At 44.9% G+C, this 25,620-nt stretch overlaps 1 protein-coding gene across 1 annotated transcript in view; it reads left to right on the top strand.

Moving 5' to 3' along the window:
- pappa2 (pappalysin 2) overlaps nt 1–25,620 on the top strand; it is a 416,790-nt gene that overhangs the window by 284,035 nt on the left and 107,135 nt on the right. The window contains exons 17-18 of the mRNA XM_043700014.2: nt 12,299–12,467; nt 22,867–22,999. Coding sequence (XP_043555949.2) covers nt 12,299–12,467; nt 22,867–22,999 — 302 coding nt within the window. The remainder of the gene's footprint in view (nt 1–12,298; nt 12,468–22,866; nt 23,000–25,620) is intronic.

Raw genomic sequence — 25,620 nt, 5'->3', positions numbered from 1 at the left:
TGCTTTCTGGTGATGAGAGAGAAAATGCATTGTGTCCACCTGCATGACTTGTGTGTGCATGAACTTGAAAAAGGGTATGTGAGCAGGGACATGTGAGTGGTTATGTACATAAATGCATTTAACCTGTGTGTGTGTGTACCGAACTGTGACATGTACAGTCGTGCTGGGAGGTCTGGGTCAGGCAATAAGAAGCACACTTGCAGCAATGATGTCTCCTGTTTCACCACAAGGGCATGTACTTTTACTACAAAGAGGTATGTTGCAGTGAGGTGCTCCAATTTCAAGGGGAATTCCTTCTAACAGAGTGCAGTGAATGGAAATGGTTCACAATCCTGTGAAGGGGTGACAAGAGACAACCTTTGAATCTAACGCACCGAAGTTGTTATGAGACTGTCCAATCCAACTGAGCGAGAGGGTAAATGTAATTGGCATCACATTGTCCCTGAACTGTTCCCCTTTCCCCCTCTGTATGTATTGGTGTCATGACTTAGTGCGCATGGATTAATTACTATCAATCAGCTTTACCCGTTCATCATGCTTCTTTGTTCTGTTAGCAGCTTTTTTTGCTTCCAGCCCCTCAGCAGCGATTGACTTTCTAGTCTCTTCTCTTCAACAGAGCAATTGGCAAAATTGATTGGATTATCAGCCTCTTTAGTTGGAGAACATGTTAATGGGTTCTGCTGTCTAGCAGAGAGTGTGGGATGAAACAGCAGGGGGAGCTATTCTAGGATGGGGAGGAGGAATATAATCAAAAATCCTCTCATCTTTCCTGTAAACTTCCCAACCATTCCTGCTCCGAACTCCTGCTTTCCAGTCCCTCACTCTTCAGTATATTGCTGCTGCCTTCTCAACATTCCTGTACTTCTGTGTTCATTCCTAGAAGAATCTGGGCCAGAACCTGATCTCTCTGTTAGTGTTAATGCCAAGCAAGAGAGCGTTGGGGTTAATTTCTTTTGAAGGTGCGGGTGGGAAGCTAACTGGACTGAATCACCCTAGTCATTTTACAACACTCTCGGTGTGAGCTTCTTGCAGAGAGAGAAGATGGTGGACTGACCGAATCCTAGTAGCTCCCACTCATCAGATTAGCTGTCAGAACCACATTCCTTCAGTCCATCCACTCTAGTGCAGTGTCTGAACATCGAACAGTGAAAAGTACAGCACAGAACAGGCCTCTTGGCCCACGATGTTGTGCCAAGGATTATTCCTAATCTAAAATAAAATAACCTAACCTACGCACCCCTCAACTCACTGCTGTCCATGTGCATGTCCAGCGCTCGCTTAAGTGTCCCTAATGCCTCTGCTTCCACCATCACCTCTGGCAACGCATTCCATGCATTCACAACTCTCTGCGTAAAGAATTTACCTCAGACATCTTCTCTATACCTTCCTCCTAATATCTTAAAACAATGACCCCTCATGCCAGTCAATCCTGCCCTGGGGAAAGGTCTCTGTCTATTGACTCTATCCATGCCCCTCATTACCTTGTATACCTCGATCCTCCTTGTCTCCAGAGAGGAAAGTCCAAGCTTAGTCAACCTCTCTTCGTAAGACAAGCCCTCTAGTGCAGGCAGCATCCTGGTAAACCTTCTTTTCACCCTCTCCAAAACCTCCGTATATTTCCTATAATATGGCAACCAGAACTGGATGCAATATTCCAAGTGTGTGGTATCACCAGGGTCTTGTAGAGCTGCAGCAAAATCTCACTGCTCTTAAACCCGATTTCCCCCTGTTAATGAAAGCCAAAACACCATATGCTTTCTTAACAACCTTATCAACTTGGGTCGCAACTTTGAGGGATCTATGTACTTGCACACCCAGATCCCTCTGTTCCTCCACTCTGCAAAGAATCCTGTCTTTAATCCTATATTCAGCATTTAAGTTCGACCTTCCAAAATGCACCTCCTTGCATTTATCCAGGTTGAACTCCATCTGCATCTTGTCTATGTCGCGCTGCAGCCTGCAATAGCCCTCGATACTATCAACAGCACCTCCAACCTTTGTGTCATCAGCAAACGTTCTAATCCACCCCTCAACCTCCTCATCCAAGTCATTTATAAAAACTACAAAGAGCAGAGGCCTAAGAACAGAGCCCTGCGGGACACCACTTGCCACTGACCTCCAGGCTGAATACTTTCCAACTACAAACACTCTCTGCCTTCAGTCAGCCAACCAATTCTGAATCCAGATAGCCAAATATCCTTGTATCACATACTTCCTGACATTATGAATGAGCCTACCATGGGAAACCTTATCAAATGCCTTGCTGAAGTCCATATACACCACATCCACTGCTTGACCTTTGTCGACTTGTCTCGTCACCTCCTCAAAGAACTCAATAAGATTTGTGAGGCATGACCTGCCCCTCACAAAGCCATGCTGACTGCCTTTAATCATGCTATGCTTTTCCAAATATTCATAAATCCTATCCCCCAGAATTCTTTCCAAAACCTTGCTGACCACAGATATAAGACTGACTGGTCTGTAATTGCCAGGGATTTCCCTATTCCCCTTCTTGAAAAAAGGAACAACATTTGCCTCCCTCCCATCCTCTGGTACGACTCCCATGTAGAGTGAGGAGGCAAAGATCTTCACCAGCGGCTTAGCAATCTCCTTTCTTGCTTGCCAGAGCAACCTAGGATTAATCTGGTCTCGCCCTGGAGACTTATCAATCGTAATGTTTGTCAAAATTTCCAGCACATTAACTTCATCAGTCTTGTTCTGTTCAAGCCTGTTACCTAGCTCCTCAAAGTTTTCATTTGCAAAAAGTCCCTTTCCTTAGTGAAAACTGAAGCAAAAAACTCACTTCCCCTATCTGCTCAGACTCCACACTATCCCTGATCGGCCCTACCTTCTTCCTGATCATTCTCTTATTCCTCAAGTATGAGTAAAATGCCTTTGGGTTCTCCCTAATCTTCTTGCCGAGCCTTTTTCGTGCCCCCTCCTGGGTCTCCTCTGTCCATTTCTGAGCTCCTTTCTATTAAACCTGTAATCCTCTAATGCTGTGCTAGATCCTTGCCCCCTCCACCTTACGTAAGCTGCCGCCTTCCTTTTGATGAGAAGCTCCTCTGTTCTTGTTATTCAAGGCTCCTTAATCTTACCCCTTGCCTGTGTCAGAGGAACAAATTTGGGCATCACTCGCAACAACTGCTCCTTAAACAGTCTCCACATGTCAATTGTGCTCTTCCTGTGGAACAATTACTCCCAATCTGTACTTCCCAATTCTTGTCTCATAGCATCATAATTTCCTTTTCCCCAATAAAATATCTTCCCTTGGTAACTGCTCCTTTCCCTCTCCAAGGCTATGGTAAATGTGAAGCAGTTGTGGTCACTGTCACCAAAGTGTTCTCCCACTGCGAAATCTGACACGTGTCCTGGCTCGTTGCCGAGCACCAAATCCAAAATGGCCTCTCCACTCGTCAGCCTGTCTACATACTGAGTAAGGAAACCCTCCTGAATGCACCTGACAAAAATGGCTCCATCCAAGCCATCTGCACTAAGGAAGTTCCAGTCAATATTGGGAAAGTTGAAGTCACCCATAACAACAACCCTGCTACATCTGCATTTTTCCAAAATCTGCCGATGTATGAGTTCTTCAATCTCCCTACTGCTAGTAGGTGGTCTATAGAAAGCCCCCAATGAGGTAGCTGTTCCCTTGCTATTCCTAACTTCGCCATACTGACTCAGTAGACAAACCTTACTCGACAACCTTCATTTCTGTAGCTATGATGCACTCTCTGATTAGCAATACTACACCCCCTCCTCTTTTTCCACCCTCCCTGTTTTTTTTAATTGTTCTAAACCCTGGAACATCTAGCAACCATTCCTGCTCCTGTGAAACCCACGTCTCTGTTATGGCCACAACATCATAATTCCAAGTACTGATCCATGCTCTAAGTTCAGCACTCTTATTTCTGACACTCTTTGCGTTAAAGCAGACACACTTTAACTGATCCCTTTGTGTCATCACGTGAAAAACCTTCCTGATAGATTCTCTACATCCTGTCGTTGCACCATCTACAATTATCCCCCTCTCAGATTTGTAGCTCTGGTTCCCATCCCCTTACAAACTAGTTAAACCCTACCAAACCACACGAGCAAATCTCCCACCCAGGACATTTGTGTCCCTCCAGTTCAGGTGCAACGCTTCCTTGATGTACAGGTGCCACCTTTCCCAGAAGGCATCCCAATGGTCTAAGCATCTGAAATCCTCCCACCTGCATCAACCTCGCAACCAGGCGTTAAGCTGCACTCGCTGCCTGTTCCTTACCTCACTGTCTCGAGGCACTGGTAGCAAACCTGAGATCACTATTCTACTTGTCCTGGTCTTCCAACCTAACTCTCTGTAGTCACTTTTCAGATCCTCCATCCCTTTCCTGGCTATATCATTGGTGCCAATATGTACCACGATTTCTGGCTGCTCACCCTCCCCCTTCAGAATCTTGTAAACCCAATCGGTGACATCCTGGATCCTGGCACCGGGAAGACAACATACCTTCTGGGAGTTCCGTTCCTGACCACAAAATCTCCTAGGTAAAAACAATGACTGCAGATGCTGGAAACCAGATTCTGGATCAGTGGTGCTGGAAGAGCACAGCAGTTCAGGCAGCATCCGAGGAGCTTCGAAATCGACGTTTCGGGCAAAAGCCCTTCACCTTTATTCCTGATGAAGGGCTTTTGCCCGAAACATCAATTTCGAAGCTCCTCGGATGCTGCCTGAATTGCTGTGCTCTTCCAGCACCACTGATCCACAAAATCGCCTGTCAATCCGTCTAACTATTGAGTCCCCTACCACTTTTCTATTCTTTTCTATTCTTCCCCACCCGCCCTTCTCTTCTGAGCCTCAGTGCCAAAGACCTGACAATTATGGCTTTGCCCTGGTAGGCCGTCCCCACCAGCAGATTCCAAAACGGTATACATTGCTGAGGGGAACGGCCACAAGGGATCCCTGCTCTGACCGTCGATTCCCTTTCCTCTCCCTGACTATAACCCGGCTGTCCTTATCCTGTGTCTGAGGACTGGCCACCTCTCAATTTCTCTCGCAGCCTCCCGGATGATCCGCAGTTCATCGGGCTCCGGCTCCTGCTCCAGTTCCCTAACTCAGTTTTCCAGGAGCTGGAGTTGGGTGCACTTCCAGCAGATGTGGTCGGTAGAGACATGTGCAGTGTCTCTCACCTGCCACGTTCTGCAGGTGGAACATGCAACTGCCCTATCAGCCATACCCTGCTAATCTGAAAGTACACACAGGACTAAACAAAGAAGAGAAGAAAATAAAAAAGAGAGAAAACCTGAAAACTTACCAATTTTACAGACTCTTGGTAAAGTCAGAGGAGGTGGGTGGGAGGAAGGGAGGCCCTAAAGTGTAGGGTCTCGGGGTTAGGTCTCACCCATTTTAAAAAGATAAAGTCTGAGTATTTGCATTTGGGCTATAGCAGCAGAAGTAATCTCGTTCTGCTGAACCCTTGAGTAAAGGCCAGCCCTGTGCTATAGCTTTCGCTCCAGTTCCGGCAACCAACCTTATGGGGCAGGTGCAGAGCTTAAGGCGATTCACTGGAGTGGTCCCAGGGTCAGGAGGCTTCGATCACATGGACGACTGGAGGAACTGAGAATATTCTTGAAGGAGTAGGGAAGTTTTAATAGAGATATTCAAAATTGTGAAGGCTTTTGAGATATTGAAATAGAGGGGAAATGTTTCCACTGGCAGGAAGATGGATATGAAGAGGATACTGAGTGAGTGAATATAGGTTATACAGAGTGACAGGACTCTACCTTTTGCAATGAATGTACAGCACTTTACATTTGAGATTGCCAATATCGTTACCTTGGACATGCATTTAAGGAAAGTATCTTCATGGTTTGGTTCTTTTCTGATAGAATGTGGGGCCTTGCACCGATGCATATCAACTCCTCCCTCTCAATTCCTAACTTCTCATCCATTATTAATGCACGTTGTGCACATCCTTTTGGTTGATGTTAAATTGAGAGTCAGGCATCTAACAAGCGATATGTGGCGGCTTTTCTAATCATTTCCATTCCAAGGTTTCTTAGACAGAGGTGAGCAGCCTCATTTCTACATGGATTTCTCGCTCACCAAGCTGGGAGAGGAATGATCTCCAAAGAGTTTCTAACACCGCACAATCGCCACCATAAGCATGTGCCACCTGTACTCCGAAATCTATTAGGAACAAACCAGAACTTGAAGAGATACAAACATCAATCAAGTTACCCCTCACACTTCTAAACTCCATGAAGACAAACCTAACCCATCCCATGTTTCCTTTTCTCATAAGACAATCTATGGTATTCCATATGTCAGTCCAGTAAACCTCCGCTGAACACCATCCCCATGCATTTAAAGTCTTCCTTAAATAGAGAGATCAGAGCTTCACATGGTGTTGGTAATGCACTCCCACCAATGTCCTGTGCAATGTGTTTACTTTTATGTTCAATACCTCATGTAATGGAGGTATTGAACAGCATTCCATCAAACGTTTAATCATTTGCGTACCTGCCTGTTTGTGACTTCATGCACAGGATCACATAGGTCCCTCTGCACATCAGAATGTTGCTGCCATTCTCCATTTAAATAATACTCTGCTTTTTTCATTCTTTCTGCCAAAGTGAAAAACTTAACATTTTACCACATTATACTTGACCTGCCAGATTTTTGCTCGCTCGCATAGTTACCTGCTGCAGTCTGCTTCCTTGTTTTGTCCTCTCCATGACATACTCTCTCAGCTACCTTTTGTGTCATTTACAAATGTTACCACCATGCCCTTGTTCACCTTATCTAATCATTAATATAAATTGTAGAAAGATGAGGTCTCAATATGCATGGAGCTGTGTGGACCTCATTCACCATATTCTGCTAAAGAGGAAATGGTTAATGTCCGGTATATTTGTACATTTATGTACAAGCCGATATTTTCTGCTGGCAGGTCATACCAGCATGGTCACTATCACATCATAAACTCCTACTTGTTCAAAGCCTTTATGTGGCACCCTTGTAAAATGTCATTTGGAAATCCAAGTACAGGACATCATTATGTTCCCCAGTATCCATAGCCCATCTTGCTCCTTCAAAGAATTCCATCAGGTTGGTTAGACATGGTTTTCCTTCCACAAAACCCTGCTAACTCTATCTGATTGCTATGGGTTTTTCCAGGAAACTAGTTATAGTTTCTATCTATCTTTCTCTCATTGAAATAATCTTTATTTTAAAAAAATGTATAGAACATGCAGCTACTGTGAAATCAGATGAAGTTTGCTTTGGGCTGTTGGTTTGCCGAAACACTTTGTTAAATTATTCTTTTAACTCCATTCTCTCCTGTTAGTTTCATCAGCGCAATATTTAAATTTGGGGTTGAGAGTGTGACCTCAGTTGTTTACCTTTTGACTTGTGTCCTGTTGCTCTCTATCAGCTAAGTCTTTCCACACTTTCCCAGCAATTAGGTATCCCAAAAGGCTGATGTGGATATTAGATTGCAAGGTTGTTTCCTGTGGAGTTTAACTGGGAGAAAATGAGGACTGCAGATGCTGGAGATGAGAGTCAAGAGTATGGTGCTGGAAAAGCACAGCAGGTCAGGCAGCATCCGAGGAGCAGGAGAATTGACGTTTCAGGCATAAGCCCTTCACCAGAAACTCCTGTGGAGTTTCACAGGGCTTGGTATTAGAAAGCTATAGCTGACAGGAACCAGGGGCTAAAGTAGCGCAGTGCCTCTGAGCTAGGAGGTCCAGGTTCAACTCCTACCTGCTGCAGAAGTCTGTCATAACATATCCAAACAAGGTGATTAAGATAATTAGCTGTACAAGACGTTATCAATGGACTAGCCAGGTGCTTGGGATAGTGGCAAATGGAATTCAGTCCAAAGAAGTGTGAGGAAATGCCTTTGATGAGGGGCTGCTCAATTAATGTAAGGATTCTGAGAAGAGTAGTGGAACTCTTTGACGGTATCAGAACAGACTGGTCAGCTGTGTAAGCAAACACATGGGAATACCTTCCGCAGCCATCTATAGTATGGAAGGGAGGACAGGTTATGGACAGAATGGTGATGCTAAAACAGTATAAAGCACAAATTTGGCTGCAACTAGACAACTGTGTACAGTTCTGGTCACTATCTCACAGGAGGGATGTGATTTCACAAGAGAGGATACTGAATATATCAATAAAGACTGGAGAATTTCATTACGAGTATAGGTTGGGGTAATTTTCCTTGAGTCAGTGGAAGCTGAGAAGAGATCTCATTGAGCTGCAGAACATTGAGGATCATAAATCCGGTGGGCAGGAATAATTTATTTCACTTCCAGAGAGACCACAAGCTGGGATGGGCATGGATTTAAAGCAATTGGCAGAGGTCAAGGTGAGTTGAGGAGGAATTCTTTGACCAAGAAGTAGTTGGGTCTGGAACTCATGATACATGAAAGGGTGGTAGAAGCCAAAATCATCACTACATTTAAAATAAGAGAGCTGGGGTATGTATGCTCTTGAAAAGCTGTAAACTAAAGGATGAGGGACCAGTTGCTGTAAAGTGGCATTCAGCTGGATGGCTGTACCAGAAAAGTTTATGATAGTTTAGTCAGGTCTTCATAAAATTCACTTCACTGGTCCCCATGTAGCTATTATAATATGGTCAGAAATATTAATTGACTGAGATGTAGAAGTTGGGAGAAGCGCATTAGTGAAGTGCTAACAAGTGTTATCTTGGTTAGAGTGTTAAAGGGAAGCTGCCCCATGAAAACTTACCTTGATGGTGTATGCAAAATGCATTGCGCATTTACCTAAATTACTTAAAATGGATTCAGCATGTGACTTGCGAATCAATAATTGGTTGTACATTACTCTGGGTCTCAGTAAGTCCCAGCCTATTAACCTGTTTCAGAGCTGAAAATGTGTTGCTGGAAAAGCGCAGCAGGTCAGGCAGCATCCAAGGAACAGGAGAACAACGTTTGGGACACAAGCCCTTCTTCAGGAATGAGGAAAGTGTGTCCAGTAGGCTAAGATAAAAGGTAGGGAGGAGGGACTTGGGGGAGGGGCGTTGGAATTGCGATAGGTGGAGGGAGGTCTAGGTGAGGGTGATAGGCCGGAGTGGGGTGGGGGCGGAGAGGTCAGGAAGAAGATTGCAGGTTAGGAAGGCAGTGCTAAGTTCGAGGGATTTGACTGAGACAAGGTGGGGGGAGGGGAAATGAGGAAACTGGAGAAATCTGAGTTCATCCCTTGTGGTTGGAGGGTTCCCAGGCAGAAGATGAGGCGCTCTTCCTCCAACTGACGTGGCAACGTCGATGCTGCCTGACCTGCTGCGCTTTTCCAGCAACACATTTTCAGCTCTGATCTCCAGCATCTGCAGTCCTCACTTTCTCCTCAAAGATATTAACCTGTTTCAGTTAACTTTTTATATAATTAAGAAGGAATGTCAGTTCAGTATTCTAAATCCCTGCTTTCTTTTCTGAAAAGTGGCAGAATATATTTTAATCCATGGTCACCTTCAGCGTTATTCCCTCATTAACCCACTCTTGCTCCTTTAGGCTTCCCATGTGTCCTCATGGCCATACTGGATGTGTTTGATTGTTCAAGGAACAGAGGACATGCACTGCACAGGGTGGGTGGGGTAGGGGTGGGGGTGCAGTGTGTGTGTGGCTGTGCAGTCTTTTTTGGCTGTTCCCAATGAGATCAAGTTCAACCTCCTGGTGAGTCAGCTCCTTCTGTAAAGCAGGGGTGTTGGAGCCCATGTGGTGTTCTCATCTGCTGTTTGACCGGGCACAAGAAAACATATTTGGAAAAAAAAGTGATCTAAAATGCATATCAGAAGCTGCTTATTGTCAGGTTGCATGTAGAAGCCACAGTAAATAGTTCTGAAAGCCAACACAAACCACTCAATCTCTTTGTTATGCAAGGGGGTTGGCACTAAGGTGGAATGGGGGCTAAATAGGCTAATGGAATTCAATGCCAGAAAATTCGAGGTTGTGTAAATAAAGGTTATGAGGTCAGGCCAGGTGTTGTGTCAGGGCAAACAGATTGGAGGCTAGGTTTTAAAACATAGTTAAGTCATTATTAGTCTATTATGCCATTAACAGCTGGTGAAACAATGAGTTTTACAACCCAAGATATTTTGTGGGGATATTTCTGTCACCACAAGGTATTTGGAGAGAGGAGAGTTAAGATATCACAGAATCAGAGATTTGTTCTGAGGGGTAACCTTATAGAGATTTATAAAATCATGAGGGGCAGGGATAGGGTAAATAGACAAGGTCTTTTCCCTTGGGTGGGGGTGACCAGAACTAGAGGGTATAAGTTCAGGGTGAGAAGGGAAAGACATCAAAGAGACCTAAGGGGCAACGTTTTCATGCAGATGGTTGTGCCTGTATGGAATGAGCTGCCAGAAGAAGTGGTGGAGGCTGGTACAATTACAACATTTAAAAGGCATCTGGATGGGTGTATGAATAGGAAGGGTTTAGAGGGATATGGGCCAAGATTAGAGTGGTGCTGGAAAAGCACAGCAGGTCAGGCAGCATCCGAGGAGCAGGAAAATCGATGTTTCGGGCAAAAGCCTGTACAATCCTTGATGAAGGGTTCCTGCCTGAAATGACTATTTTCCTGCTCCTCGGATGCTGCCTGACCAGCTGTGCTTTTTCAGCACCACTCTACTCTTGACTCTAATCTCCAGCATCTGCAGTACCCACGTCTGCTTAGAGGGATATGGGCCAAGTGCTGACAAATGGGACTAGATTAGGTTAGGATATCTGGACGGCATGGACAAGTTGGACAGAACGGTCTGTTTCCATGCTGTAACATCTCTATGACTCTATAACTCTACTTGTTACATGCAGAAGAGGCCTTTCAGCCCACTGGTTCTATTAGCAAGTGTCAATCTCCTGACCTTTTGCCATATCACTGCACACCATTTCGATATAAATAACCATCCAATGCCATCTCGAATGCCTCAAGGGAACCTGCCTCCCACATACACTGCCAGGCAGTGTATCCCCTACCGACTTGCTATGTGGATAGGCTTAGCCCATACCCTACCAACTCGCTGTGTGGATAGGTTTAGCCCATACCATACCGACTTGCTATGCGGATAGGTTTAGTGTATCCCCTACCGACTCGCTATGTGGATAGGTTTAGCACAAGCACAGTCGCGGCTGGTTCATGAAGTATATTCAATCATCTGTGATGGACAGATTTGTAACCAAAAAGAGACTGAAGGGTTATTGAGATGAGGTGGAAAAATGAGGTCAGAGACTGTTAGATCAGCCATTATCTTGTAGAATGGTGAAGCTGACATGATGGGCTGAATGGCCTACTTCTGCACATGTAACTTATGGAGTTAAACTGAGTAACTCTATTGCAAGAGAGCATAAGTAATAATGAACAAGTTCCTTCGGGGCTACAGAGTGAGTGATAGTGAACCTTTCCACTGGGTTACGGTGTGTGAGTGACAGTGAACCGTTCCACTGGGTTACAGTGTGTGAGTGACAGTGAACCGTTCCACTGGATTACAGTGTGTGAGTGACAGTGAACCGTTCCACTGGATTACAGTGTGTGAGTGACAGTGAACCGTTCCACTGGGTTACAGTGTGTGAGTGACAGTGAACCGTTCCACTGGGTTACAGTGTGTGAGTGACAGTGAACCGTTCCACTGGGTTACAGTGTGTGAGTGACAGTGAACCGTTCCACTGGGTTACGGTGTGTGAGTGACAGTGAACCGTTCCACTGGGTTACGGTGTGTGAGTGACAGTGAACCGTTCCACTGGGTTACAGTGTGTGAGTGACAGTGAACCGTTCCACTGGGTTACAGTGTGTGAGTGACAGTGAACCGTTCCACTGGGTTACAATGTGAGAGTGACAGTGAACCGTTCCACTGGGTTACAGTGTGTGAGTGACAGTGAACCGTTCCACTGGGTTACGGTGTGAGAGTGACAGTGAACCGTTCCACTGGGTTACGGTGTGAGAGTGACAGTGAACCGTTCCACTGGGTTACGGTGTGAGAGTGACAGTGAACCGTTCCACTGGGTTACAGTGTGAGAGTGACAGTGAACCGTTCCACTGGGTTACGGTGTGAGAGTGACAGTGAACCGTTCCACTGGGTTACAGTGTGAGAGTGACAGTGAACCGTTCCACTGGGTTACGGTGTGTGAGTGACATTGAAGAACTCTATTGGGCAGAATATCTCAAACATTAACAAGCAATTCTGTAGTATATAAATTCTGATTAAGTCATTTGGAGTGATCATTGGTTTTACAAAGTGTATGAGTTACTTCTCTCTCCAGTTCTGTTGGCCTTACAGTTTGTTTGTGTTCACAGAAAGTTGTTGAAGCTGCAGTGTTTGGAAGGTGGACATTGGGAGGAAGGTGGCTGTGACCCCGTGTTGTGCGATCCTCCTCCTCCAGTCTTTGAGGGAATGTACAACTGCACCAATGGTTTTGAGTTTGACAGCGTCTGCATTATTCACTGTTATGACCGCACTGAAAAGGTGAGAATGAAGAAGGTCACTGCACCCTATTCGTTGAAAGTAGGGACTGCAAATGCTGGAGATCAGAGTCAAGGGCGTGATGCTGGGAAAACACAGCAGGTCAGGCAGCGTCTGAGGAGCAGGAGAATCAACGTTTCAGGCATAAGCCCTTCATTAGAAATTCAACACAGCCTGACCTGTTGTGCTTTTCCAGCACCACACACTTGACACTAGGCCCTACTGTTGACTCTTCTCCGTCTCTCCATCTCTCCCTGTCTCTGTCTGTCTCTCCCTGTCTGTGTCTCTCCCTGTCTGTGTCTCTCCCTGTCTGTGTCTCTCTCTCTCCACAGATGCTCTCAGACCTGCTGAGTTTCTCCAGCTGTTTCTGCTTTTGCTTCAGATTTCCAGCATCTGCAGTTCTTTGCTTGATTTCAATGTTTATTTAGCATTCCTTGAAAGACCATGTATGGCTCAGTTTTACATTGATCGTCTGACAGCTGTCAATTCTAAGGGAGCATCCCAATTTGGTAGCTAATGGTGGAAACTCCATTTGAATGCTAACGATTTCCTGATATGCACTTCCGATTATTTGCACATTGTTCCTATGGGCACTTATAATGAGGGCCTAGTTTCAAAGTGCAATCTCCAGTATTCTTGATAAAATGACGTAATTTATTTTTTAAGAAAAGGGTTTTAAGCAAATCATGATTCCTCAAGTTGCATGAATTATAGAGGAAGAGAGGGAGCTAATATAGTTGACATTGAATCGGGCTGTTAATGGCAACTGCTCGAATGGAAATAACAGCACAAGAGTTAGATCACATTTGGAAAGTATTTGCACTCGGTTACAAAATTCCCGCAAGTTAAATTTGCAATAAAATGGCAGTGCCAACTGCAGTAAAATACCAATTTTGTGATTATCGGGGATCAATCAAATTGACTTTAAGTCTGCAGAATTTCTTTTGCACCTTTTATGTCTGTCGACATCAGAAGGCACTTCACAGCCAATTAAGTCCTTTTGAATTGTAGTCAGTGTTGTAATTTAAGAGGCACACAGCAACTCTTTTAAGCACAGCTAGTTCCTACAAACAGCAACCCAGTAATGATCTGTGCTAATGATCCAAGTTGTGGAATCATTTGTTGGCCACTCAACATTGAAGGCTGAAGTGTGACTTCTTCTGCTTGAGAACGCAAAGTAACAACCGCATCGTTTTGATTTGGTTTACTGTTCACATACTGGCCTCTGAACCAGGATTTAGTAGGGTCGGGCCCAATTGCAAGATGGTTAACAGTAAGGTTAAGGAGAAGTGTGGTGTGGCAGAGGTGGCGCTAGCCTCAGTACTGGTGAAAGTCGGCTCTGTGCCAATCGATAGCCTGTACAAGTACTCGGGTCAGTTTTCTCGCAAACTACTTAAGTAGCAAAGAAGAGATGGCTTTAAATTAAAACAATGAAGGTGATGGATCTAGTTTGCATAAATGTAGCCAATCAAGAAGGCAGAGAGAAAAGTAGTAACATGGGGAATTGGAGACAGAGAATAGCGGGATGGTCAGAGAGATAAAGAGTCGAGGAATACATCCGTCATCAATGTTATAAAGGTAGCACATTGACAGAATGAGAAGCTCTGTATCTGAATGCATACAAGCTTCATAACAAACTCAGCTGGTGTACTTAGAAGCAAATAGATATGATCTGGCAGCCATTATGGGGATATGGTTACAGGCGGACAAAGATTGGGTCCAGAACACTGAGTCGGCATCAGACTTTCAGTAAGATTAGGAAGTTCAATAGAGGTACCTCCCTTAGTCATGGATCATTAATTGATCAATTATTAGAGAATTGAAGGGGTGATTAGAACATTAAAGGGGCGATGCCAGAACTCTCAGTACAATATATTCCGAAGGTTCAAAGGGAGGATTCATTATCTAGGGTTGACTAAAGAAGTGAACGAGTATTTCACACGTAAGGAAAAATCATATAATTTGGTGAAGATGTGTAGCACATCAAATGATTGGAGAAAATATAAATAGCAGAGAATAATTCAGATGCTAATCAGGAGGAAGAAATTAGAATATGAGAAGGATCGCGCTGGGAATATGAAAATAGATAGCAGGAATTTCTGCAGATATTTAGAGAGGAAAAAGAATGAGTAAAGTGAGTTTTGGTCCTTTGCAGAAAGAGAAAAAAAAGGGTTAATTATAGGTAACAAGAAAAAGACAGAAGAAATGAACAAATATTTCGCTTTAACCTTCACTGTTGAGAATACAAAAAAAAATCAGTAATATCGATAAATCAAGAGGTTGGGGAAAGAGAGGAACTTGGTAAAATTAAAATCACTAGGGACATGATTCTGAGCAGACTGACTGATTGATAGATTTTATTTGAGGACCTTGAAAGAGGTTGCAGATGGGTTCGTGTTGACATTCCAAAATTCACTAGATTTATTCAGCCGGAGCAGTAGCAGATAGAAATCTTTTATTCACGAAGAGAGGTTGGCAGACAGCGGGAAATTATAGGTCAGTTAGTTTGACTTCTACCACGGACAAGTTGTCAGAAATGTTTCTGGTCTAGTGCTAGAGCTTTTACTGTTGGTGGCAGCTACTGGATGGCAGGATCAAGCTGACCTATCAAGTAAATGGTCTGTTTTGCGCAGGAATAGATTGAGCTGACATCTCTTTGCTGGGGTGGTTGGAGGGTTGGAAAGAAAGCTTTCTTGGCTTCCTCTGACTGCAGCTCTCTGAACCTGTGGAGGTTACTGCCCTCATTGTTGACCAGGAGAATGACTGAGTTTACCACTGTTCGCTCGATTGTTTCCCATTTGCACTCTCTCCAAACAGTAACTCCCTCACACTGCCAAGCTCCTTCTGTATGCACGCTCGGCTTTGTCAGGCCGAGAATATCAACAAGACACTTTTACTTTTCTTATTCATTCATGGGATGTGGACGTCACTGGCTGGCCAGCATTTATTGCCCATTCCTAGTTGCCTTTGAGAAAGCAATGGTGAGCTGCCTTCTTGAGCCGCTGCCGTCCACCTGCTGTGCATTGACCCACAATGTCCTGAGGGAGGGAATTCTTAGATTTCCACCCAGCGGCAGTGAAGGAAGGGCGATATATTTCCAAGTGAGGATGGTGAGTGATTTTGAGGGGAACGTGCAGGTGGTGGTGTTCCCTTGTGTCTGCTGTCCTTGTCCTTCCAGTTGGAAGTGGTCCTAGGTTTGTCAAAGCAGCCTTGGTGAATTTCTGCAATGCATCATGTAGATAGTACGCACTGTTACTACTGAGCATTGGTGGTAGAGGGAGTGAATATTTGTGGATGCAGTGCCAATCAAGCTGTGCTGCTCTGTCCTGGGTGGTGTTAAGCTTCTTGAGTCTTGCTAGAGCAGTGTCCATCCAGGCAAGTGGAGAGTATTCCACCACACTCTGGACTTGAGCCTTGCAGATGATGGACAGGCTTTTGGGGAGACAGGAGGTGAATTACTCACTGCAGTATTCCTAGCTTCTGGCCAGCTCTTGCGGCTGCTCTGTTTGTGTGGTGAGTCCCTGGTCTATGGTAACCCCCAGGATATTGATTGTGGGGTACAGTGATAGTGACACCATTGAATGTCAAGGGGTGGTGGTTTGATTGTTTCTTCTTGGAGATGATCATAGCCTGACATTTGTGTGACCTGAATGTTACTTGTCATTTGTCATCCCAACTGTAGATATTGTCCAGATCTTGGTGCATTTGAACATGGACTGCTTCAGTATCTGAGCAGTCATGAATACTGCTGAGCATTTTGCAATCTTCAGCATCCCCAGTTCTGACCTTATGATGGAGGGAAGGTCATTAATGAAGCAGCTGAAGATGGTTTGTGCTGAGGACCCTTACTGTGGAAGTCCTGCAGAGATGTCCTGGAGCTGAGATGACTGACCTCCAACAACCACAACCATCTTCCTATGTGCTAGGTATGACTCCAGCCAGCGGAGAGTTTGCCTCCTGATACACATTGATTCCAGTTTTGCTAAGGGTCCTTGATGCCACACTTGGTTGAATTGACCTTGATGTCAAGGGCTGTCACTTTTACCTCCCGTCTGGAATTCAGCTCTTTTGCCCATGTTTGAACCAAGGCTATAATGAGGTTAGGAGGTTTGTGGCCCTGGTATAACCCAAATTGGGTGTCACTGAGCAGGTTATTGCTGAGCTTGATAACACTGTTAATGACACTTACTTTCCATCACTTTACTGATGATCAAGAGTAGATGATGGGCTGGTAATTGGTCAGGTTGGATTTGTCCTGCTTTTTGTGTACAGAACATACCTGAGCAATTTTCCACCAATTATATCCTGGAACAGCTTGGCTAGGGGAGTGGCCAGTTTTGGAGCACAAGTCTCTACTACGTTTACCAGAATGTTGTCAGGGCTGGTAGCTTTTGCAGTATCCAGTGTCTCCAAACTGTTTCTTGATATCACATGGAGTGGATTGAATTGGCCGAAGATTGGTATCTATGCTGCTGGGGACCACTGGAGGAGGCTGAGGTGGATCATCCACTCGGCACTTCTGACTGAAGATTGCTGCGAAAGCTTCAGCCTTATCTTTTGTGCTGATGCGCTGGGCTCTTCCGTCATTGAGGATGGGGATATTTGCGGAGCCTCCTCCTCCAGTGAGTTGTTTAATTGTGCACCACTGGTAGCGGGATTGCTTAGCTTTGTCAGTCACTTGCTGTTTGTACTGTTTGGCATGCAAATAATCCTGACTTCACCAGGTTGGCACCTCATCTTCAGCTATGCCTGCTGTTGCTCCTGGGATATCCTCCTGCACTCTCCATTGAACAAGACTTGATCCCCTGACTTGATGGTAATAGTTGAGTGGGGGATATGCCAGGCCATGAGGTTACAGATTGTGCCAGAGTAAAATTCTGCTGCTGTTGATGGCCCACAGCGCCTCATGGATGCCCAGTTTGGAGTTGTTCGATCTGTTCAAAGTCTGTCCCATTTAGCACAGTGACAGTGCGGAGGGCATTCTCATTGTGAAGGCAGGACTTCATCTCCAAGGACTGTGCAGTGGACACTCTTACTGATACTGTCACGGACAGATGCATCTGCAGCTGGCAGATTGGAGGGATGACGTCAGGTATGTTCTTTCCTCATGTTGACTCCCTCACCACGTGATGCAGACCCATTCGAGCAGCTCTGTCCTTTAGGAACTGACCAGCTCGATCTGTAGTACTGTTGCTGAGCCACTGTTGGTGATGGACATTGGAAGCCCCGACCAAGAATACATTTTGCAGCCATTCCATCCTCCGTGCTTCCTCCAAGCGTTGTTCAGTATGGAGGGGTACCGATTCATCAGCTGAGAGATGACCATATGTGGTAATCAGCAGGAGATTTCTCTGCCCATGTTTAACCTAAAGCCATGAGACTTCATGGGGTTGAGCATCAATGTTGAGAATGCTCAGGGCAACTCCCTCTCAACTGTATGTCACTGTGCCATCACCTTTGCTGGGTCTGACCTCCTCATGAGACAGGACATATCCTGGGATGGTGATGGTGGTGTCTGGGACATAGTCATACTCACAGAGTCATACCTCACAGACAATGCCAGACTGTTCCTTGACTAGTCTGAGACAGCTCTTCCAATGTTGGTACTGGCCCCCCAGATGATAGTAAAGAGGACACTGTGGGGTCAACAAAGTTGTTTCTGTCATTGTCTTTTCTGGTGCCGAGGTTGATGCCAGGTAATCCATCTGGTTTCATTTCTTTGTTGAGACCTCTTAGCAATTGGTACAACTGAGTGGCTTGCTAGGCTATTTCTGCAAGTCAGCCACATTCGTTTGTGGAGTCATACGTAAGCCAGACCAGGTGAGGATGGCAGATTCCCCTGAAGGACATTAGTGATACAGATGGGTTTGTTCAACAATAGACTATGGCTTTATTGTCATCATAACCTTCTTAATTTGAGATATATGTTTTTTTAAATTGAAGTTTCACCTTCTGCCATGGCAGGGTTCAAATCCAAGTCCCCAGAATGTTAACTGAGTTTCTGGATTAAAAGTCTAGCGATAGTACATCAGGCCATCACCTCTCCATTTGAGTTCTTGTCCTCAAATTCAAAGCCCTCTTCATCTCACCATCCCTGACTTTACCCTCTACTCTTAAGCTCTGTATCAAATTTGCATCCTCCAGTTCTGTAAACAATAACTGGGTTCTCATTCTCCACTCTAGCATCAGGGGCCATTCCTTCACCCATTCTATTCTCCCTTGCATATCCTCTCTGTTGTGCTTTTCTTGCTTAAATCCCATCCACCCATCATCCCTGTGCTTGTCTTGACTCCTAGTCTGCAATGTCACTGACTTGCAGTTGTCATCCTTGTCTTCAAATCACTCTTCCGATCTGTCTCCCCTCATCTTTGTAAGTTCCTCAAGTCCCATAACCTCCGAGATCTCCCTGCGACCCTGATTTGGGTTTCCCACACATTCATGATTCCTATCCGTCCACCAGCGACAGCCATGCCTTCACGTTCCCAGCTCTAAAGTTCTTCAATCTGTCTCTAAATCCCCACATCCCACCCTTTCCCTCCAGAAAACTCCTTAAAACTTACCTCACTGATCAGGGTTTGGTCACCAGTCCAAATGCATCGCTTTGGTGTCGGATTTTGTCTGATAGTGTTCCTGCAATGCGATGTTTTTTGCTTCTTTGGTGCCACCGTTGTTGTAGTTATTGTTATGAAGCACACTGTCAGGTTTGATTTTCACCAGACATTTATCAGTGGTCTGAAAGGCACGCTGTGTTTCTGGATGCATTGAGTTCTAAATGATAAAACTGGTGACCAAAACTATAACTCACTTTGAGCACTCAGAACATGCTGTCGAGATAAAATTCAGCATGTAGGCAGTTTTGAGTAGGTTGGTGGAGACTGTGTGTGTATGTGTGGTTTTACCTTTCTTTCTTGTGTTAAAAATACACTATTGGAAGGCTGTTGCAAAGGAACATCATGTACTCATAATGCTCAGGGCAGGATACTTTCCAGTGTTCGTAGAATTGAAACTATTGAATTTCATTTTGGATATAGCAATTGCCATTTTGACACCTAATCCCAGGCAGGGCCCCCACAGAATGAGCCAGTTGATCAGGCAGTGCAGGGCAACTCAGTGGCTGTGACTTGATCCTAAAGGGTCTCAAGTGAGATACCCCTTGTCCCAGGTTAGGCCAAAGTCTCTCTGTGCTAAGGACCATCATTTGATTTGATTTATTTATTGCCATGTTTATCTTGTTAGAAAATACAGTGAGAAGTGTTGCATAGTGTCACCACTCTCTGGCTCTGTCTTAAACATAGAAAAGTAACCCAAAGCATAGAAAATAAGGTCAGAAAAATGAAGGAGTAAAGAAAAAGACTCCAGTCCTTCTTGTTAGATGCTCCGCTGTGGACCATGGGCCCGGTGACGAGGCACGCGTTCCTTTCACTGCACAATCGCCCTGGGAATGGAAGTCACCACTCCTTGGCATCATCTTGCCCTTACTACTGAGTCCTCGATGGGCTTTGCCAATGCAGATGCCGCCAATGCAGATGCCACCAATGCCACTGGCTACCACACCAGCTCAAACTCTCCTCCGCTGCTGCCATGAGTCTGCTTCGGGCCCACCTTGCCGCTGCTGATGCCGTCTGGTCTTGTACTGGGCCCAAACTCGCCTCTGCCACCACCTCCATGAATCTACACCGGATGCAGTTGCCGCCAGGAACCCGTTTCCAATGTTTTGTTTCAGTTCACTTGTGCCTGTCGCTTGTCTGCACATGTGAATTGTCCACCTGTAATCATATATTTTTAGCCCCAGCTTGAAGATGGGATTACCATCTTGGATTTACCCTGTGGAGGCCGTGTTCTGAGCTGTTCTTTACTGCAGCTGTAGGACAATGCTTCCCAAACCTTTTCCAAATGTGACCCCTTTTCTGGGCTTGAACACTGCTGTGATCCCCTCGGTGAGCAGCGAGGACCTGAGTGGAAAGGAGGAGGAGAAGTTCTATTAGAGTAGTGAAGGGCTGTTGTTAGGGAGGGGGAGGGTAGTGGTCATTGCTGCCTTGGAGCTTATGATGCCAAAGTTTCACCTCGTCACTCCTGTTAGGGTTCTGGCCCCATTTGGGGAAGCTGTGTTGTGTCGGGTCTGATGCTTCACTCCCTTCGGTGAGCTCTGGCTCATCGTCGTTTTGAGGTATCGGTGCTGGGTTTTGGCCTAGTGAGTCCAACATCTGACCCCCCTGTGACTGCAGACATCTCCCAGAGTAGATATTGCAAAGCCAAGTGAGAGCGAACCAGCTTTCACTTCTGCCTGCTGCACTGGATGTGAGGCTTCCAGTCCTTGGGCCAGGTCTCCTTGTCAAATGGAGAGTGTGGAGGACGATGTGGAGAGAGCAGGCAGAGCGCGAATGACACGAGTTATGTTTGTCATTTTAAAGGCACCAGGATACATTAATGTGAGATTTCTAACATGTGCCCATCATATTCCAGACCCTGTTTATTGTTACAGATGTAAAACATTCCTGAGTGATTGATAAAGAAACCCAGCCATTAGCAAGTGGCTTGAAATCGATCTGCGATAGGAGCCATCTTGCTGTGTGGTTTAGCTCAGCAATGGCAAAGTGGCCATCATGAACTGATTTGCCTTTTGGGAGAAGTGACCTTTAAAGGGGCAGGCTTGGCTTGAAGTTATTCTTTAAAAACCATGCCATGAAACATTGCACCAGCTTTTCCAATGTCACAATGATAACCTGCTTCGGACAGCAGTTGCACAAGCACTGTCCCAGTGCAGTGATTCAAGGGTCAATTTGCTACGTCGCTGGTATCCAGTCGAGATCCATAAGATTTGGCAGGGTTACTATGTCAATTTATTTGTTGGTGTAAGTGCCTTTTGTTTACCAGCAGCCTCTGTGATTCCAGTCCTGATGCACCTAACCTTGAACACATTACAGACTGTCATGCCCTTAACGTAGATGCCTCAGAGGAACTGGTGCCAGTCTGCCATCTGATCCATGCAGGCGATTTGTTGCACATAGGTTCTCCCTTACCTCTGTAGCACACATCCTCTCGAGTCTAGCCACTGGCTTCCTGGACTTGCAGTCTCAAGAAGGGCTGCAATGGAGCATAAGAAAGGTGTCTTCCTCAAGAGATGTGTTAAACATTGCCCAGTTTAATGGCTGTAAATGTGCACTGCAGTTGCAAAGACGTGCAAATACAAAACAGTCTGTGCAGTCAGAGTTCAACCAAAGGACTTCAAGTTATTCTTGCCTCTTCAAATGATATATTACACCGGTTAAAGTAAATATTATGAAGACTCCCTTCACATTACCTGTCTGGTGGAGGTGGGGGAGCTGTCGGGATTGGTAAATGTGTGTTTTTTTATAAATAGACCTTACAGGCTATGAGGGAGTATAATCGCACTCATGAAACAGATATTCATTTTTGGTCATGTTATGTTCAGGCCAGCAAAGCTTTTTGTTTTCCCTAGTGGCTCGTGTTCCAGTGGCCATGCCATCAGCTCAGTTGCTGGATAAAGAGTGGTAGGATTGAAAGTGAAGCAAGTTTGGCGGAGGGAAGGGGTCTCGACTCTGATCTTAAAGATCCCGAATTTGTAGCAGGTGCAGTTTCAAAAGGTTTTTACCGAGAGTGTGAAATGGAAATATCGCAGGTAAACAACTGGGGCTCTGTCTTGAGGTTGGAGAAACGTATGACTCTGGGACTGTGCAGTGAACATTACTCTGGACTTAACCAATTCTGTGACTGACTTTCAAATCCCGATAGGAAACCCCACCTTTCATCTCCTACGAACTGAACCTGACCTTGGAATAAAACCTGAAAGAACTGTGGATGCCGTAAATCAGAAACAAAAATGGAAACGGCTGGGCAAGCTCAGCAAGTCTGACAGCATCTGTGGAGAGAAAGCAGAGTTAATGTTTCGGGTTGAGTGACCCTTCCTCAGAACTTGGATTGATTGATTGAAACGGGGCGCCTAATTGTGTATTTTGGCAGTTCAGAGAAACAGTGTATTCGATAGCTTACCTGCAATGTTTGGTTATAATCTGGGCATACTTAATCTTAAAAAAAAAACTAAATTTCATCATATAAAGCTGACATTCTGTTTCAAGAGAACATAAAATGTGCTGAACTACCCACAGCTGTCAAAGTGGACAGCCTTGTTTTGGAAGCTGACTGGCTCCCGTTCCACCACATCGTCTTGTTCTGCCTTTGCTACAGTAGATCTGGTAGACCTACAGTGAAGCTTTTACAGGGCATCTTACCATCAGAATAAAACCCCAGAGTGTCTTCCATTTGGCCTGTTCGTTGAGTCACAAGTACATCACCGAAAGTATGATGAATGTGTTTTTCTCCCCCCTGTTTAAATCGGTTGGCGTCTCCATTATTGCTGTCTAATATGTTTGCATTTCTGTAGGAACCCATCCGTTGTACTAAAGATGGCACGTGGACTGAAGACTTTACACTCTGTGAACAGGTGCATGGAGACTGCCTACCACCTCCTGAGCTGAACTTGGTAGAATATATATGCGCGGATGGCCATGCAATAGGTACTGAAAGATACATAAATAGTGTCTATAAATCTTTTACATTGACGTGGGGCTAGTCAGTCTTGCAGATGTACAAAGATATTTAAGCATAAAGTGTTCACGAAAAACTTTGAATTCCCTTCCAAATGTCACATTTGGAAAGGAGTTGCTATGAAGCCGAGTTCCAGGGAATGTGTTGCCATCAAGCACTCAGCCTGCAGCAATGTAAATGGAAGGCTAATGCAATTGAAAATCCTGCTCATATTCTGGAGGTAAGTGCTGGCGCTGTGCCTTAGGAAAGAATACCCTTCATTACACATTGTGTCAGTGTTTCCGTTGGGAAGTGGCCATGACATCCATAGCCAAGGCAGATGGGATAGTCATTGATCTTGGTCTCAAGCATGTGGGGAGAGAGAGAGAGAGGCTGGAGCACAGACACTGAAAATTCCTGCGAGTGGATTGTGAGTGTTGGCATTGCTGCGTGTGGAAGAGCCTTGAGCTCACTGTTGGCCATTGTCTGGTGCCTTTCTCATCCCTCTTCATTAATTGAGAGGCTCCCAAGGCAGGAGTAAAGATAAGGTGGGAGGTCATGACAGGCTGCGGACCAAACTCGATCCTTTTACCAGTCTTCCTTAAGAAACGTGGATAAACTGAGTGAAAAGATAAGACTACAGTATTTTGCATGTTGGCATTCAAGCAGAAAAACATGTATAAAACAGCTCCAGTGCAAGTGCTAATTTCTCCAGTGAAAAAGCCTCAAGGCTGTAGAAAATGGGAGTTTGCATGCCAGTTATTTAAGTCACAGTTTGCCCATGACTGAAGTGCTGGGTAGAGAGTAGATTGTGCCAATCTGAAAGAGCTGAGTGAGTTGATTTATTTCGTAGCTCATGTTCCCACTGAAATTTCTGTGATGATCATGGGGCAGTGGAGATGGGCCTGTGATATTCCAGGCTGTACCATCTTGCCAATGTAGGTTGCAGGTGTCCTACCCATGAAGCAGTTCTTCATTTGATTGTTGAGATAGTGGCAGAGGCCTGCACTTTGATTCTGTGACCTGCTCACGGATTCTGACAGAGAAAGGGTAACAGCCAGACAATGGGAAATGTCCACCTGGATGTGCTACTATCTCAATAAGAAACAGGAATAGAAATACTTGCTCCATCGCTGGAGCAGTGGACGGTGTTGGGGACGGATGGTGTTGGTGAAGTGAGTGGTGGAGATAAAGGTGATTAGGGGAGAGGTGTCACCAGTGGCTACATTGTTATTGTCCATTTCACAAAATCACACGAAACAAAACTTACCTGCTATTCGACCTTGTACTACAATCAAATCTCTCAAGTGTATTAATGGCTTTTTCTGTCTCATTTGGAAAGTAGAATTGTTAAACATTCACAGTTCTTTTAAGGGTTCAGCAGATAAAGCCATTAGCTTGCAGAAACCCTGAGCTTGATGGTGTATTTGTTGATTTTGGTCAGGATATAGGTAGAAGGCTATATGTTTGGAATTTGGTTTCTGGACAGAATTATCAATAGGGGTTGGTGAGGATGACCCATTAACTGAAGTGTAGGCATCAACTTATGGGGTTAGGACCTAGAATTGACTGGGATCTGATTGACCATCAGTTTCCACAGACACAGGTCGCCAGTGTCAAGAGCTGTGATAGGCTGAGAAAATTGGCCTCATTCACTAATCAGCTGTTAATAAGCTGATTATCAGGCAGTCAAGTGAGTTTAACGCATTGATGGGGGCAGCATGTTGTTTTATAACCTAATGTACTCACCCCAACACTTTTCTTATAAATAAAGGGAAAATCATGCCCTATTTATCTTTTTTGTTCTGTAGATGAGGCTTCTGCACATCAGCTAACTCTCTAACAATTATATCACCAACAGGGACTGGTCAAAATCACATTTATCTTTGTTAAGATTCCGATGGATTCTTAAATAACTTGAAGTACATTCCTAAGTTGTGTCATCATATTTCTTCTTGGAGGAACCCCAAACTGTTCTGTCATCCATCTATGTGTCACCACCTTCATTGTGCTCGTAGATCATATGAATGTTTTTCTGATTTACTTCCTGGACTGAATCAATACCAAAGGATAAGGACCTGAAGCTCCCACACGAGTGTTCTGTCTGACTTCAATCACATATAGTTGCCAGAAACCTGAGAAAGCATCTAGCTTTCTAAGATATTTTGCATTATTGAATTGTGTTAGAAGATACGTCCGACTGTGAAACTTGGTTGGGATTTTCATCTTCGATGAAAGCACTTGGTAGGGCAAATGATCAGGTCGGTTGACACCGGCCAAATATCCCCCCTTTTCCCAACACCTGAATTCATATCCATACAGTACCTTGCCAGCTCGCCGTCATCAAAGACCCTCAAATGCTAGCCTCTGGCAGAGCAGGATATCGCTGTCCTGATTGGCTGAGAAGCTCACTAGGGCACCTCTTGAGTACCAGCTTTGTACTTGATCTGGTGGGCTTTCGTATTGGTGGAGATGTCGATGTTATCTCAATATCAATGCCACCCACCCCACACTTGGACAATGCAGATACATCACAAATAACCCCATTTCAAAGTCCAAAGTGAAGTCCTTATGTCTGAGCAAGCAACGATTTGTTAAGTCAACCACCTAT

This window comes from Chiloscyllium plagiosum, unplaced genomic scaffold, assembly GCF_037043375.1.
Source record: "Chiloscyllium plagiosum isolate Xiang-an unplaced genomic scaffold, Cpla_swu_hap1 HiC_scaffold_9, whole genome shotgun sequence".
NCBI lineage: Eukaryota > Metazoa > Chordata > Chondrichthyes > Orectolobiformes > Hemiscylliidae > Chiloscyllium > Chiloscyllium plagiosum.
This window is presented reverse-complemented; position numbering and strand designations above follow the sequence as displayed.